This window comes from Pleurodeles waltl, chromosome 3_1, assembly GCF_031143425.1.
Source record: "Pleurodeles waltl isolate 20211129_DDA chromosome 3_1, aPleWal1.hap1.20221129, whole genome shotgun sequence".
In the NCBI taxonomy this organism is placed as follows: Eukaryota; Metazoa; Chordata; class Amphibia; order Caudata; family Salamandridae; genus Pleurodeles; species Pleurodeles waltl.
This window is the reverse complement of record NC_090440.1, coordinates 1344921280-1344935985: the sequence shown is the minus strand read 5'-3', so window position 1 is coordinate 1344935985 and position 14706 is coordinate 1344921280. Positions and strand designations below refer to the sequence as shown.

General features: G+C 46.6%; 1 protein-coding gene across 3 annotated transcripts in view; it reads left to right on the top strand.

Annotated features, from left to right (window-relative positions):
* DDX6 (DEAD-box helicase 6) overlaps positions 1-14706 on the top strand; it is a 322102-nt gene that overhangs the window by 136569 nt on the left and 170827 nt on the right. For all 3 annotated transcript variants that reach the window (XM_069224790.1, XM_069224788.1, XM_069224789.1), the window contains exons 7-8: positions 566-660; positions 1354-1476. In XM_069224790.1, coding sequence (XP_069080891.1) covers positions 566-660; positions 1354-1476 — 218 coding nt within the window. The remainder of the gene's footprint in view (positions 1-565; positions 661-1353; positions 1477-14706) is intronic.

The window sequence follows — 14706 nt, the reverse complement described above, 5'->3', positions numbered from 1 at the left end:
CTTGAAGTTTACTGCTCCTATGCTTTTTAACCACATTATGTATATTTTGTATTTAACACTCTGCCACATTATCACATTACTCACTTTCATTGCACCATCACTTTAGGAGGACATTTAAAATTGAAATGTTCATTCTTTTTTTTAACTAAAATATAAACCTGTTTGGAATGAGGAAAAAAGGAAAAAAACTTAAGATACAAACTAATCTAAGGACATTATACCTAGACAAAGTTTTTGTGAATTCAAAATTTCAGTGGAATTCAAGGAATATACTTCACACCACCCCCACACCCCCTCCCCTCCCCGTGGCCAAGTTTGTACTCAGTATGTTAAGTTCAGACGTGTGATTTAATAAATTTGAAGTGGAATATTAAAATTACTGGTTAATGCAGGAAAGGTCTTCCATAATATGGAATTTATTTTTAGCTATCAAAAGCAGTTGATGTGTATGTAGATCATTATGATTGTGGAAACTAAACTGCATTTTGCTATATCACTGAATTGTGCATAGGAAGCATCAGTGTTTTGTCTTCCCTAATGTAATTTGTTTTTATTCTTTGTTCAGTTCATGTCGTGATTGCAACACCTGGAAGAATCTTGGATCTGATAAAGAAGGGAGTAGCGAAGGTTGACCACACCCAAATGATCGTATTGGACGAGGTAACCAATATAATCTTTATAGCAGGCTAGTGGTGCTCTGTAGCTATCAGGACAAGGTGGTTGCCTGCCAGGTTTTGGTTCATGAGGGTGTTTTTTCTTTTTTTTTTCCCCTCTTTGGGCTTTCAGTGGAGCTGTTCAGAACCTTCTTTGCCAGTTCTAAAACTTTGCGAAAGACCCAAATGAGCTGGACTAAGCAGTGGTGGATTGAGTCGAACTTGGGTGTACAGATCAGTTTGTAATGGGTCAACCCTCTCCTGTTACATTAGTTTTTTTTTACGTTAGTTTTCTGTGGGAACCTAGGGCAGTGCTCTCTACGGTTTCACTTCTTAGTTCAGGGTTTTAATAAGCATGTGGTTGACGTACAGAAACGAGTGAACTTTCAGGTTCACTTTTCACATTGGTGAAAGCACTAATGTACCTTGGGGTAGCCTTGTGCGTGAAGTGCACACTTAACACCTCCATCAGCTTTGAGAAGTTGTAAACGTGGCTCTTCAATGCCCATCCAGCCACAGTAGAACTTGAAGTTCTTATTGTAACTCAAATTCTCCTACAAAAGTGCCTTCCTATATTGGCTTCGTTAGGGCAGCAGTGGGTGTCCTGCTTCCCATTGTGAATGCTATAGCTATCAACAAACCCTGGTTTAGAAGGTGCTTTAGTGACCAGAAATTCCAGCTGTATCATTTGTCTCTATAGGCAGACAAGTTGCTGTCTCAGGATTTCATGCAGATAATGGAGGACATAATTTACACGCTACCCAAGTACCGGCAGATTCTGCTGTACTCTGCAACCTTCCCGCTCAGTGTACAGAAATTCATGGTAAGTGCATTGCTGTTGACTGATTACACTTTTTTTTTTATGGAAGCCTTTTATAAGCACTCCCTTGCCAAATCTGTGACCGTGGTATATTGACATTGAAGCTTGGCAAGCTAAGCATACTGTATTCCTTTACTTGTGTACTTTTATTAAAATTTTAGTAGTACAGATGGTGATACATGTTAGCAGGACATGTTTAGACCAGTTGTAACTACACGTATGTGCATTGCTTTTCATCAGTTCTGCATCATTCACCCACACAGACTGACGCCTTATGTGCAACTAAAGCACATTCAAAAATGTGTAAGCAATGAGTGAATATATTACAAATTCCAGAAGGATGCATGTTGTGCCATATCTAGAGGGATGTTGTAAACAGTTAAAAAAAAATAATATATATATGACTTCTATCATTAGTGCTCACTTTTATGGATTTTTATTTTTTAGGTTAAGCCTACCACACATCGCAAACAGTCTGATTGCGAAAGACCTATTGCGTAGAACTTAAGCTATTTGAGTCTACCCATTGCTTATTGGCTGGCTTTAACTCACTGGCTTGCTTCAATGGCTTTCCTTGCCCTAGCTTGTCCATCTTATGCTTGGCCTTCCCCTGGAGCATAGCCTGTCCATCTCGGATTGGTTTGCGTGTATCCTTCCACTGCTCACTTATAGGGAACTGCTTTACCTTCTTGCTTAGGCACTTACTGAGTGCATGTGTTTTCCAGCTCTCCTTTGTGTGCTTTCCACTGTGCTCAGTGTTGCTGTCTCTTTGGTGTTACAAGCTCTGCTATGGGCTTCTCCCCTGCTACTCTCCTGCCTCTGCCATGCTCTGTTGCTTTCTCTTGTGGTGCTTCCCCACCCCTCTTGTTCTGACTCATGTACTGCTTATGCCCTTCTTGCCCACTCCCTATTGCTGTCCCCTCGCTGCTGCTTTGTTGGCCCCCCACACCCACATTTTTTTGATGTAGATTGTTGGCAAATTGCTGTTGCCCATGCCTTTAAAAAAAAAAAGTATAATAATGGTGCACCTAGCATGTGATACTTTTTTGCTTTTCATGGTCTGGCCTAACCGTGCATCTGTTCCCAGACTTATGTATCACAAGAGTCAGCAGTACATGTTTTGAGCTGAAGTTGTATTCCTTCACAAGTGCTTGCCCTTCACACAGCTGTGATCATTTGATTTATCCAGCTGTGTTAAACTTTAAGTTCGATGGCATATGTTGCTGCAGATACACATGTTTCGCACAGTCCGCTGCCTGGTGTTGGGCTCGGAGTATTACAAGTTGTTTTTCTTCGAAGAAGTCTTTTTTTGGTCACGGGACCGAAGGACTCCTCCCTCTTCGGCTCCATTGCACATGGGCGTCGACTCCATCTTAGATTGTTTTTTTCCGCTGTCGGGTTCGGACGTATTCCTTTTCGCTCAGTGTTTCGGTTCGGAAAGTTAGTCAGAATCTCGGAAGAAAGCGTCGGTATTGTTCCGTTCGGTATCGGGATAGTTAGGTACATCGACACCGATCATCGGAAGACTTTGGGGTAGCTTCGATCCCCCGTCGGGGCCTGGTCGGCCCGACCGCGTGCGACATCGAAGCCGATGGAACGGACCCCGTTTCGTTTCTGCCCAAAATGTCACAGTAAGTATCCTTATACAGATCAGCACTTGGTCTGTAACTTGTGCTTATCCCCCGAGCACAAGGAGGATACCTGTGAGGCCTGTCGAGCCTTCCGGTCCAGAAAAACACTCCGGGACCGAAGAGCCAGGCGTCTACAAATGGCGTCCACGCCGACAAAACAACGTTTCGACGACGAAGAGGAAACATTCTCGGTTCCGGAATCAGAATCCGGAGACTCCGACGTCGAACAACAGCAACAAACAGTGAGTAAGACGTCGAAAATTAAAACCATCGAGAAGACAAAAGCCCAGGGGACTCCACTGCCAACAGGCCATGGCTCGACCCATAAAACCGGCGAGCCGTCGAAGGCGCCGAAAAAGGGCACGCCCATAGCGAAGACACCCGACTCGGTCGAGGGACCGCCATGGAGCAACCTCGGAGCCGAGATAGCGGCTCCGAGAGGCAAAAACAAGATCCCGGCACCGAGACACCCTGCCGAAAGCCACAAAAATTCTGTCGGTGCCGAAGCCGAAAAAAGATTCTCTCTCGTCGCCGAAAAGTTCCACACCTCCATCCTACACAGAGGAACAAGGAATAAGTGGCCAGATGCACAGATTTGGACAAGAGCTCCAAAGTGTAGAATCAGACTACACACAAAAGAGACTGTACATCCAGCAAGACACAGGGAAGATATCAACCCTTACCCCAATAATGAGAAAAAGGATCGGACTTCTCAAGGATGACGCACAACCACAAGCCAAAGTGGTTAAAGTCACGCCTCCGCCCTCTCCACCAAAACAGGCATCGCCGGCACAAACACCGCCACAAATGCACTCACCAGCGCAAACTACCATAGGTCAAGATAATCAGGATCAAGACGTGTAGGAAGTTGGCTCTGTATTTGCTATTTCAAAGTAAGGAATAACATGCACCGAGTCCAAGGGTTCCCCTTAGAGGTAAAATAGTGGTAAAAATAGATAATACTAATGCTCTATTTTGTGGTAGTGTGGTCGAGCAGTAGGCTTATCCAAGGAGTAGTGTTAAGCATTTGTTGTACATACACATAGACAATAAATGAGGTACACACACTCAGAGACAAATCCAGCCAATAGGTTTTTGTATAGAAAAATATCTTTTCTTAGTTTATTTTAAGAACCACAGGTTCAAATTCTACATGTAATATCTCATTCGAAAGGTATTGCAGGTAAGTACTTTAGGAACTTTAAATCATAAAAATTGCATGTATACTTTACAAGTTATTGACAAATAGCTGTTTTAAAAGTGGACACAGTGCAATTTTCACAGTTCCTGGGGGAGGTAAGTTTTTGTTAGTTTTACCAGGTAAGTAAGACACTTACAGGGTTCAGTTCTTGGTCCAAGGTAGCCCACCGTTGGGGGTTCAGAGCAACCCCAAAGTCACCACACCAGCAGCTCAGGGCCGGTCAGGTGCAGAGTTCAAAGTGGTGCCCAAAACACATAGGCTAGAATGGAGAGAAGGGGGTGCCCCGGTTCCGGTCTGCTTGCAGGTAAGTACCCACGTCTTCGGAGGGCAGACCAGGGGGGTTTTGTAGGGCACCGGGGGGGACACAAGCCCACACAGAAATTTCACCCTCAGCAGCGCGGGGGCGGCCGGGTGCAGTGTAGAAACCAGCGTCGGGTTCGCAATGTTAGTCTGAGAGATCTCGGGATCTCTTCAGCGCTGCAGACAGGCAAGGGGGGGGGTTCGTCGGGGAAACCTCCACTTGGGCAAGGGAGAGGGACTCCTGGGGGGTCACTTCTCCAGTGAAAGTCCGGTCCTTCAGGTCCTGGGGGCTGCGGGTGCAGGGTCTCTCCCAGGCGTCGGGACTTAGGATTCAAAGAGTCGCGGTCAGGGGAAGCCTCGGGATTCCCTCTGCAGGCGGCGCTGTGGGGGCTCAGGGGGGACAGGTTTTGGTACTCACAGTATCAGAGTAGTCCTGGGGTCCCTCCTGAGGTGTTGGATCTCCACCAGCCGAGTCGGGGTCGCCGGGTGCAGTGTTGCAAGTCTCACGCTTCTTGCGGGGAGCTTGCAGGGTTCTTTCAAGGCTGCTGGAAACAAAGTTGCAGCCTTTCTTGGAGCAGGTCCGCTGTCCTCGGGAGTTTCTTGTCTTTTCGAAGCAGGGGCAGTCCTCAGAGGATGTCGAGGTCGCTGGTCCCTTTGGAAGGCGTCGCTGGAGCAGGATCTTTGGAAGGCAGGAGACAGGCCGGTGAGTTTCTGGAGCCAAGGCAGTTGTCGTCTTCTGGTCTTCCTCTGCAGGGGTTTTCAGCTAGGCAGTCCTTCTTCTGGTAGTTGCAGGAATCTAATTTTCTAGGGTTCAGGGTAGCCCTTAAATACTAAATTTAAGGGCGTGTTTAGGTCTGGGGGGTTAGTAGCCAATGGCTACTAGCCCTGAGGGTGGGTACACCCTCTTTGTACCTCCTCCCAAGGGGAGGGGGTCACAATCCTAACCCTATTGGGGGAATCCTCCATCTGCAAGATGGAGGATTTCTAAAAGTCAGTCACCTCAGCTCAGGACACCTTAGGGGCTGTCCTGACTGGCCAGTGACTCCTCCTTGTTGCTTTCTTTGTTCCCTCCAGCCTTGCCGCCAAAAGTGGGGGCCGTGGCCGGAGGGGGCGGGCAACTCCACTAAGCTGGAGTGCCCTGCTGGGCTGTGACAAAGGGGTGAGCCTTTGAGGCTCACCGCCAGGTGTTACAGCTCCTGCCTGGGGGAGGTGTTAGCATCTCCACCCAGTGCAGGCTTTGTTACTGGCCTCAGAGTGACAAAGGCACTCTCCCCATGGGGCCAGCAACATGTCTCTGGTGTGGCAGGCTGCTGGAACTAGTCAGCCTACACAGACAGTCGGTTAAGTTTCAGGGGGCACCTCTAAGGTGCCCTCTGTGGTGTATTTTACAATAAAATGTACACTGGCATCAGTGTGCATTTATTGTGCTGAGAAGTTTGATACCAAACTTCCCAGTTTTCAGTGTAGCCATTATGGTGCTGTGGAGTTCGTGTTTGACAGACTCCCAGACCATATACTCTTATGGCTACCCTGCACTTACAATGTCTAAGGTTTTGTTTAGACACTGTAGGGGTACCAGGCTCATGCACTGGTACCCTCACCTATGGTATAGTGCACCCTGCCTTAGGGCTGTAAGGCCTGCTAGAGGGGTGTCTTACCTATACTGCATAGGCAGTGAGAGGCTGGCATGGCACCCGGAGGGGAGTGCCATGTCGACTTACTCGTTTTGTCCTCACTAGCACACACAAGCTGGCAAGCAGTGTGTCTGTGCTGAGTGAGAGGTCTCCAGGGTGGCATAAGACATGCTGCAGCCCTTAGAGACCTTCCTTGGCATCAGGGCCCTTGGTACTAGAAGTACCAGTTACAAGGGACTTATCTGGATGCCAGGGTCTGCCAATTGATACAAAAGTACATTTTAGGTGAAGGAACACTGGTGCTGGGGCCTGGTTAGCAGGGTCCCAGCACTCTTCTCAGTCAAGTCAGCATCAGTATCAGGCAAAAAGTGGGGGGGTAACTGCAACAGGGAGCCATTTCTTTACAAGACGCTTGGGACCTATATGACACCCCAGTGCCGGACAATGATCCCGATTCATACCCCACAAAGCCGTCACCGCCAGAGGACAGTACCTCATACTCGCAACTGGTGGCTAGGGCAGCAGAATTCCACAATGTCCAACTGCATTCCGATCCTATAGAGGATGATTTTTTTATTTAACACCCTCTCGGCTACACATAGCCAATATCAATGTCTCCCAATGCTACCAGGGATGTTACGGCACGCAAAACAAATTTTTGAAGAGCCCGTAAAATCAAGAGCCATCACCCCAAGGGTGGATAAGAACTACAAACCACCACCCACATACCCAGTGTTTATTACTTCGCAGTTACCACCTGACTCCGTAGTAGTAGGGGCAGCTCGCAAAAGAGCAAATTCCCATACATCTGGCGACGCCCCACCTCCGGACAAAGAAAGCAGAAAATTTGATGCAGCAGGAAAAAGAGTAGCATCACAGGCAGCCAACCAGTGGCGCATCGCAAATTCTCAAGCGCTGCTGGCCCGGTATGACCGCGCACACTGGGATGAGATGCAACTTCTCATAGACCATCTTCCACAGGAATACCAAAAAAGGGCGCAGCAAATAGTTGAAGAGGGACAAACGATCTCAAACAATCAAATCTGCTCTTCAATGGACGCAGCCGATACTGCAGCGAGAACAGTCAACACTGCTGTCACCATAAGGAGACACGCTTGGCTCCGCACTTCAGGCTTCAAACCGGAAATCCAGCAGGCTGTCCTTAATATGCCCTTCAACGAGAAACAACTTTTTGGCCCTGAAGTGGACACAGCCATTGAAAAACTTAAAAAGGACACCGACACGGCCAAAGCCATGGGCGCACTCTACTCCCCGCAGAGGCTTTTTTAGAAAAACTCCATTTAGAGGGGGGTTTCATGGCCAACCCACAGACACCACCAGCCAACAAACAAGAACCACACCATATCAGGGTTCATTCCAAAGAGGTGGTTTCAGGGGATATAGAGGGGGTCAATTCCCAAGGAGTAGGGGAAGATTCCAGACTCCAAAAACACCTCCACCTAAACAGTGACTTTCAAGTCACACAACCCCTTCACTCAACACCAGTGGGGGGAAGACTAAGCCAATTCTACCAATCTTGGCAGCAGATTACAACAGACAATTGGGTATTAGCAATAATCCAACATGGCTATTGCATAGAATTCCACAAATTCCCACCAAACATCCCTCCAAAAACACGCAAAATGTCACCACAACATTTAGAACTTTTAGGACTAGAAGTTCAAGCACTACTGCAAAAGGATGCAATAGAGTTAGTACCAGTACAACAAAAAAACACAGGAGTTTACTCCCTGTACTTTCTAATTCCAAAAAAAGACAAAACATTAAGACCAATATTAGATCTCAGGACACTAAATACCTACATCATATCGGACCACTTTCACATGGTCACACTACAAGACATCATTCCACTGCTCAAACAGCAAGATTACATGACCACATTAGACCTAAAAGATGCGTACTTTCATATACCGATACACCCTTCTCACAGAAAGTACCTACGGTTCGTATTCAAAGGAATACATTACCAATTCAAAGTGTTGCCATTCGGAATAACAACTGCACCAAGAGTATTCACAAAATGTCTAGCAGTAGTAGCAGCACATATCAGGAGACAACAGATACATGTGTTTCCTTACCTAGACGATTGGCTAATCAAGACCAACACAGTAAAAAAGTGCACAAACGACACCACATATGTCATACAAACCCTTCACAAACTGGGTTTCTCCATCAACTATACAAAGTCACACCTCGAACCGTGTCGGACACAACAATATCTAGGGGCAACCATCAACACATCAAAAGGAATTGCCACTCCAAGTCCACAAAGAGTGCAAGCATTCCACAAGGTAATAAGTGCTATGTTTCCAAACCAAAAGATACAAGCAAAATTTGTGCTAAAACTTCTAGGCATGATGTCATCATGCATAGCCATTGTCCCAAACGCAAGACTACACATGCGACCCTTACAACAGTGCCTAGCATCACAATGGTCACAGGCACAGGGTCAACTTCAAGATCTGGTGTTGGTAGACTGCCAAACATACCTCTCGCTTCTATGGTGGAACAGCAACAATTTAAACAAAGGGCGGACATTTCAGGACCCAGTGCCTCAATAAGTTATAACAGATGCTCCCATGACAGGGTGGGGAGCACACCTCAATCACCACAGCATTCAAGGACAATGGGATGTACACCAAACAAAATTTCATATCAATTACCTAGAACTGTTAGCAGTATTTCTAGCGTTAAAAGCCTTCCAACCCATAATAACACACAAATACATTCTTGTCAAAACAGACAACATGACAACAATGTATTATTTAAACAAACAAGGAGGAACACACTCAACACAATTGTGTCTCCTAACACAAAAAATATGGCAGTGGGCGACTCACAACAACATTCGCCTAATAGCACAATTTATTCCAGGGATCCAAAACCAACTAGCAGACAACCTTTCGCGAGACCACCAACAAGTCCACGAATGGGAAATTCACCCCCAAGTTCTGAACAAGTACTTTCAAATTTGGGGAACACCCCAGATAGATTTGTTCGCAACAAAAGAAAACGCAAAATGCCAAAACTTCGCATCCAGGTACCCACACCGCGAATCACAAGGCAATGCTCTATGGATGAGTTGGTCAGGGATATTTGCATACGCTTTTCCCCCTCTCCCTCTCCTTCCATATCTAGTAAACAAGTTGAGTCAAAACCAACTCAAACTCATACTGATAGCACCCACATGGGCAAGACAACCTTGGTATACAACTCTACTAGACCTTTCACTAGTACCGCATGTCAAACTACCCAACAGACCAGATCTGTTAACACAAACAACAGATCAGGCATCCAAACCCAGCATCATTGAATCTGGCAATTTGGCTCCTGAAATCCTAGAATTCGGACACTTAGACCTCACACAAGAATGTATGGAGGTCATAAAACAAGCTAGAAAAGCTTCCACTAGACACTGCTATGCATCTAAGTGGAAAAGATTTGTTTGCTACTGCCATACCAATCAAATCCAACCATTGCATGCCTCTACAAAGGACATAGTGGGATACTTACTACATTTGCAAAAAGCGAATCTCGCTTTTTCATCTATAAAAATACACCTCGCAGCAATATCTGCTTACCTACAAACTACTCATTCATCGTCTCTATTTAGAATACCAGTTATTAAAGCATTCATGGAAGGGCTAAAAAGAATTATACCACCAAGAACACCACCAGTTCCTTCATAGAACCTTAACATCGTCTTAACAAGACTCATGGGTCCACCTTTCGAACCCATGCATTCCTGTGAAATGCAATATCTAACCTGGAAAGTCGCATTTCTCATTGCAATCACATCCCTCAGAAGAGTAAGTGAAATACAGGCATTTACCATACAAGAACCATTTATTCAAATACACAAAAATAAAATAGTTCTAAGAACAAATCCAAAATTTCCACCAAAAGTAATCTCCCCATTCCATTTAAATCAAACAGTAGAATTGCCAGTGTTCTTCCCACAACCAGATTCCGTGGCTGAAAGGGCACTACATACATTAGACATCAAAAGAGCACTAATGTACTACATTGACAGAACAAAGCTTATCAGGAAAACAAAACAACTGTTCATAGCTTTTCAAAAACCACACATAGGAAATCCAATCTCTAAACAAGGCATTGCTAGATGGATAGTCAGATGCATTCAAACATGCTATCTTAAAGCCAAAAGAGAATTGCCTATTACACCAAAGGCACACTCAACCAGAAAGAAAGGTGCTACAATGGCCTTTCTAGGAAACATTCCTATGAGCGAAATATGTAAGGCTGCAACCTGGTCTACGCCTCATACATTTACTAAACACTACTGTGTAGACGTACTAAATGCACAACAAGCTACAGTGGGCCAAGCTGTACTAAGAACATTATTCCAAACTACTTCAACTCCTACAGACTAAACCACTGCTTTTAGGGGAGGTAACTGCTTTATAGTCTATGCGAAACATGTGTATCTGCAGCAACATATGCCATCGAACTGAAAATGTCACTTACCCAGTGTACATCTGTTCGTGGCATTAGTCGCTGCAGATTCACATGTGCCCTCCCGCCTCCCCGGGAAGCCTGTAGCCGTTTAGAAGTACATCTTAAATCTTAAACATTTGTACATTTGTAAATAATTAACTTTATGTACATACGTATTCACTCCATTGCATGGGCACTATTTATAGCAAACAACTCCATCCTCACCCTCTGCGGGGAAAACAATCTAAGATGGAGTCGACGCCCATGCGCAATGGAGCCGAAGAGGGAGGAGTCCTTCGGTCCCGTGACCAAAAAAGACTTCTTCGAAGAAAAACAACTTGTAATACTCCGAGCCCAACACCAGGCAGCGGACTGTGCGAAACATGTGAATCTGCAGCGACTAATGCCACGAACAGATGTACACTGGGTAAGTGACATTTTCATTTTCAGGCCCTCCCTGACCTTGTAATGCTAACTAAATTGACTTTAGTAACTAGTTTATGGTGATTTTCTCTGGCAGGAGCACAGTTGGAAGGAGGGCAGTTATTAACCTACATGGATATTTAAGTTTGGCTTGATAGTGAAACTGTCACCCACCTTTTCATCTATATCATACTAAAGTTAATTGTTTTGCAGCATGAATCTTTTCTGGATTCATATGCTGTGCATTCCGCCATCTAGCGGGTGGATCTAGATTTTATCCTATTTTCCTAAATTTTAGTCCGGCCTCTACTTTTGTTTGGTGGGTCTCGATGGAACCTTAGTTTGGTGTAACCTTGTGACGTCTTTCTACTTCCTCTAGAAGCCTTCATCCCACTTTGCCACCTTCACATTTTATTTCTGCTGCTGGGTGTGGATGTGTTTGTGGAGATGGCTTCAGCTAAACTAGGATCTTCAAAGAATTGCGAAAACTGAATGAAGCCAATGGAGGGAAAGAATTCCTGCAAAAGGCGAAATTTCAGAGCAGATGCAGTGGCACATTTTTATTTCACCGACAGATCGTCAAATGCCCAGGGGATGGAGGGGGCTGGGGCTACCCGCATTCCATGATGGAAAACGGTTTCAATTCTGTAAGAACTGCCACCATAAATACGCATAGAAAGACAAACATCCTGTGTGCAATCTGTCTTCCCGTTGGCCACCCAAGTGAGGACTGCTTTGCCTGCTCAGTTTTTGCATCAAAAGCACAGTTAGGCAAAAACAGGGAATGGCACACTATTCTCTTGAGGGCACCATCAGTGAGCTCTGTTTTTCAAGCAACAACGAAGAAAATATTGCCAAGCAAGAGTCTTCAGAGTGATTGGGACATCATGGAAATGGGAGAGGAGGCGCTGAAAAATCTGCAAGGAGGTAAGAGGCACAGACCTGTAAAACGTACCGAGTTGAAGAAATCTGACTTGTGACACCAAAAGTGGGCCTCCGCATTGAAACGCTCACCATCCGCAGGCTTAGCCCATGAAGAGAATCCCACAGTACCCTGTAGGGGAGGGAAGGGGGGGGGGGGGGTTGGGAGGGAAAAGGAGGGGGGGGGGTTTGGGAGGGAAGAGGGGGGGGGGTTGTGAGGGAAGAGGGGGGGGGTTTGGGAGGGAAGAGGGGGGGGGTTTGGGAGGGAAGGGGGGGGGGGGTTGGGAGGGAAAAGGGGGGGGTTGGGAGGGAAGGGGGGGGGGGGTTGGGAGGGAAGAGGGGGGGGGTTGGGAGGGAAGAGGGGGGGGTGCCCCACTGGGAGGAGAGAAGTGTAGGCAAGTACCCTTTTTGGCATGGTTAGCCCCACTTTTTGCCTGCTGTCAGTGTTTTGACTGTGGTCACTGGGATCCTGCTAACCAGGACCTTAGTGACTGCTTTCTCCCCCTAAATTTGGTTATTCCTCACTTTGTGCACCCCACAATTGGCATACTGGTGCCCCATGTAAGTCCCTAGTATATGGCACATAGTTTCCCAGGACATTAAGGCACCAGGGTTTCCCATGGGCTGCAGCATGTATTATGCAACCCATGGGAGTCGAAGTAAAATGTCTGCAGGCCTGCCATTGCAGCCTGTGTGAAAAGGTGCATGCATCCTTTTATTACAGGTCACTGCACTAAGTCACCCCTATGACAGGCCCTCCTAGCCTAGAGGGAAGGGTGCAGGTACCTGTGAGGGCACCCCTGCATGAGCAGAGGTGCCCCTAACGAACTCCAGCTCCACTTTCGGCAGCTCTGTATTTCTTCTGACATTTGTTTGCCAAGGCATGTTGGTGGATTTTCCAAACCACTGACTGCAATCCTTCCGGCATGGGGTGTAGACTGCATCACTTCAGGAACTCTGCATCTGCTCCAGTGCTGCACTGCTGACTGTCTTTGGTCACTGTCAACCCGGTCCTGTATTTAGACAGGTGGATTGTGGCTCCTGTCATGACCAGACACTCCAGCATGAACTGGACTTGGTCATCTTCCTTTACAAGTATTTTTCTACTCTACCGGGATCCACCTTTTGGTTTCTTGCAGTTTTTGTCTGGGTCTCGCAAAATCCTTTTCTGAAGTCCTTTTGGTGGGGTTTATGGAGAACCAGGTACTTGCCTCCTTTTTTCCTGGTTGTTTGGGGGTGGGGTGGGGGGGGGGCACTCTTGAACTTACCTTGTTTGGGTTCCTGGTTCCTCCAGCTACCCTCTACGGATTCCTCTTCTTGGGTGGGTGCAAGACATTCGCATTCCATTTTTAGTTTAGGGTTTGCCCATGCGACCCCCAAGCCCCCTCCCCCGGCCTTCGTTACTTATTATTTTCATGGCTTTCTATTGCTTTTTATGCTAATTCCTGATTTCTAATGTGTATATAATGTTCACTCAACTGCTAGTGGATTATTGCCTATACAGTATGTGTTACTGTATTAAAGTACCTTTATTTTTGTAACACTGTGTGGTTCTTTTGTGTGCAAGTGCTGTGACTACAGTGGTATTGCATAAGCTTTTCATGTCTTGATGAGACTTGGTGCTCATCCACAGCTACCTCTACAGAGCCCTGGCTTCCTAGACAGTGACTACACCTCACTAATAGGGTATAGGGTGATAACCGCATAGGTGCTCACCAGGCCAGCTTCCTACAAAAAGGGCTGTAAGGAAATGCCTCCTTGGCATGGTTACCCCCTGACTTTTTGCCTTTGCTGATGCTATGTTTTGAATTGAAAGTGTGCTGAGGCCTGCTAACCAGGCCCCAGCACCAGTGTTCTTTCCCTAACCTGTACTTTTGATTCCACAATTGGCACACCCTGGCACCCAGATAAGTCCCTTGTAACTGGTACCTCTGGTACCAAGGGCCCTGATGCCAGGGAAGGTCTCTAAGGGCTGCAGCATGTATTATGCCACCCTAGAGACCCCTCACCCAGCACAGACACACTGCTTACCAGCTTGTGTGCGCTAGTGAGAACAAAATGAGTAAGTCGACATGGCACTCCCCTCAGGGTGCCATGCCAGCCTCTCACTGCCTATGCAGTATAGGTAAGACACCCCTCTAGCAGGCCTTACAGCCCTAAGGCAGGGTGCACTATACCATAGGTGAGGGTACCAGTGCATGAGCACTGTGCCCCTACAATGTCTAAGCAAAACCTTAGACATTGTAAGTGCAGGGTAGCCATAAGAGTATATGGTCTGGGAGTCTGTTTTACACGAACTCCACAGCACCATAATGGCTACACTGAAAACTGGGAAGTTTGGTATCAAACTTCTCAGCACAATAAATGCACACTGATGCCAGTGTACATTTTATTGTAAAGTACACCACAGAGGGCACCTTAGAGGTGCCCCCTGAAACTTAACCGACTATCTGTGTAGGCTGACTGGTTCCAGCAGCCTGCCACACTAGAGACATGTTGCTGGCCCCATGGGGAGAGTGCCTTTGTCACACTGAGGCCAGTAACAAAGCCTGCACTGGGTGGAGATGCTAACACCTCCCCCAGGCAGGAGCTGTAACACCTGGCGGTGAGCCTCAAAGGCTCACCCCTTTGTCACAGCACCGCA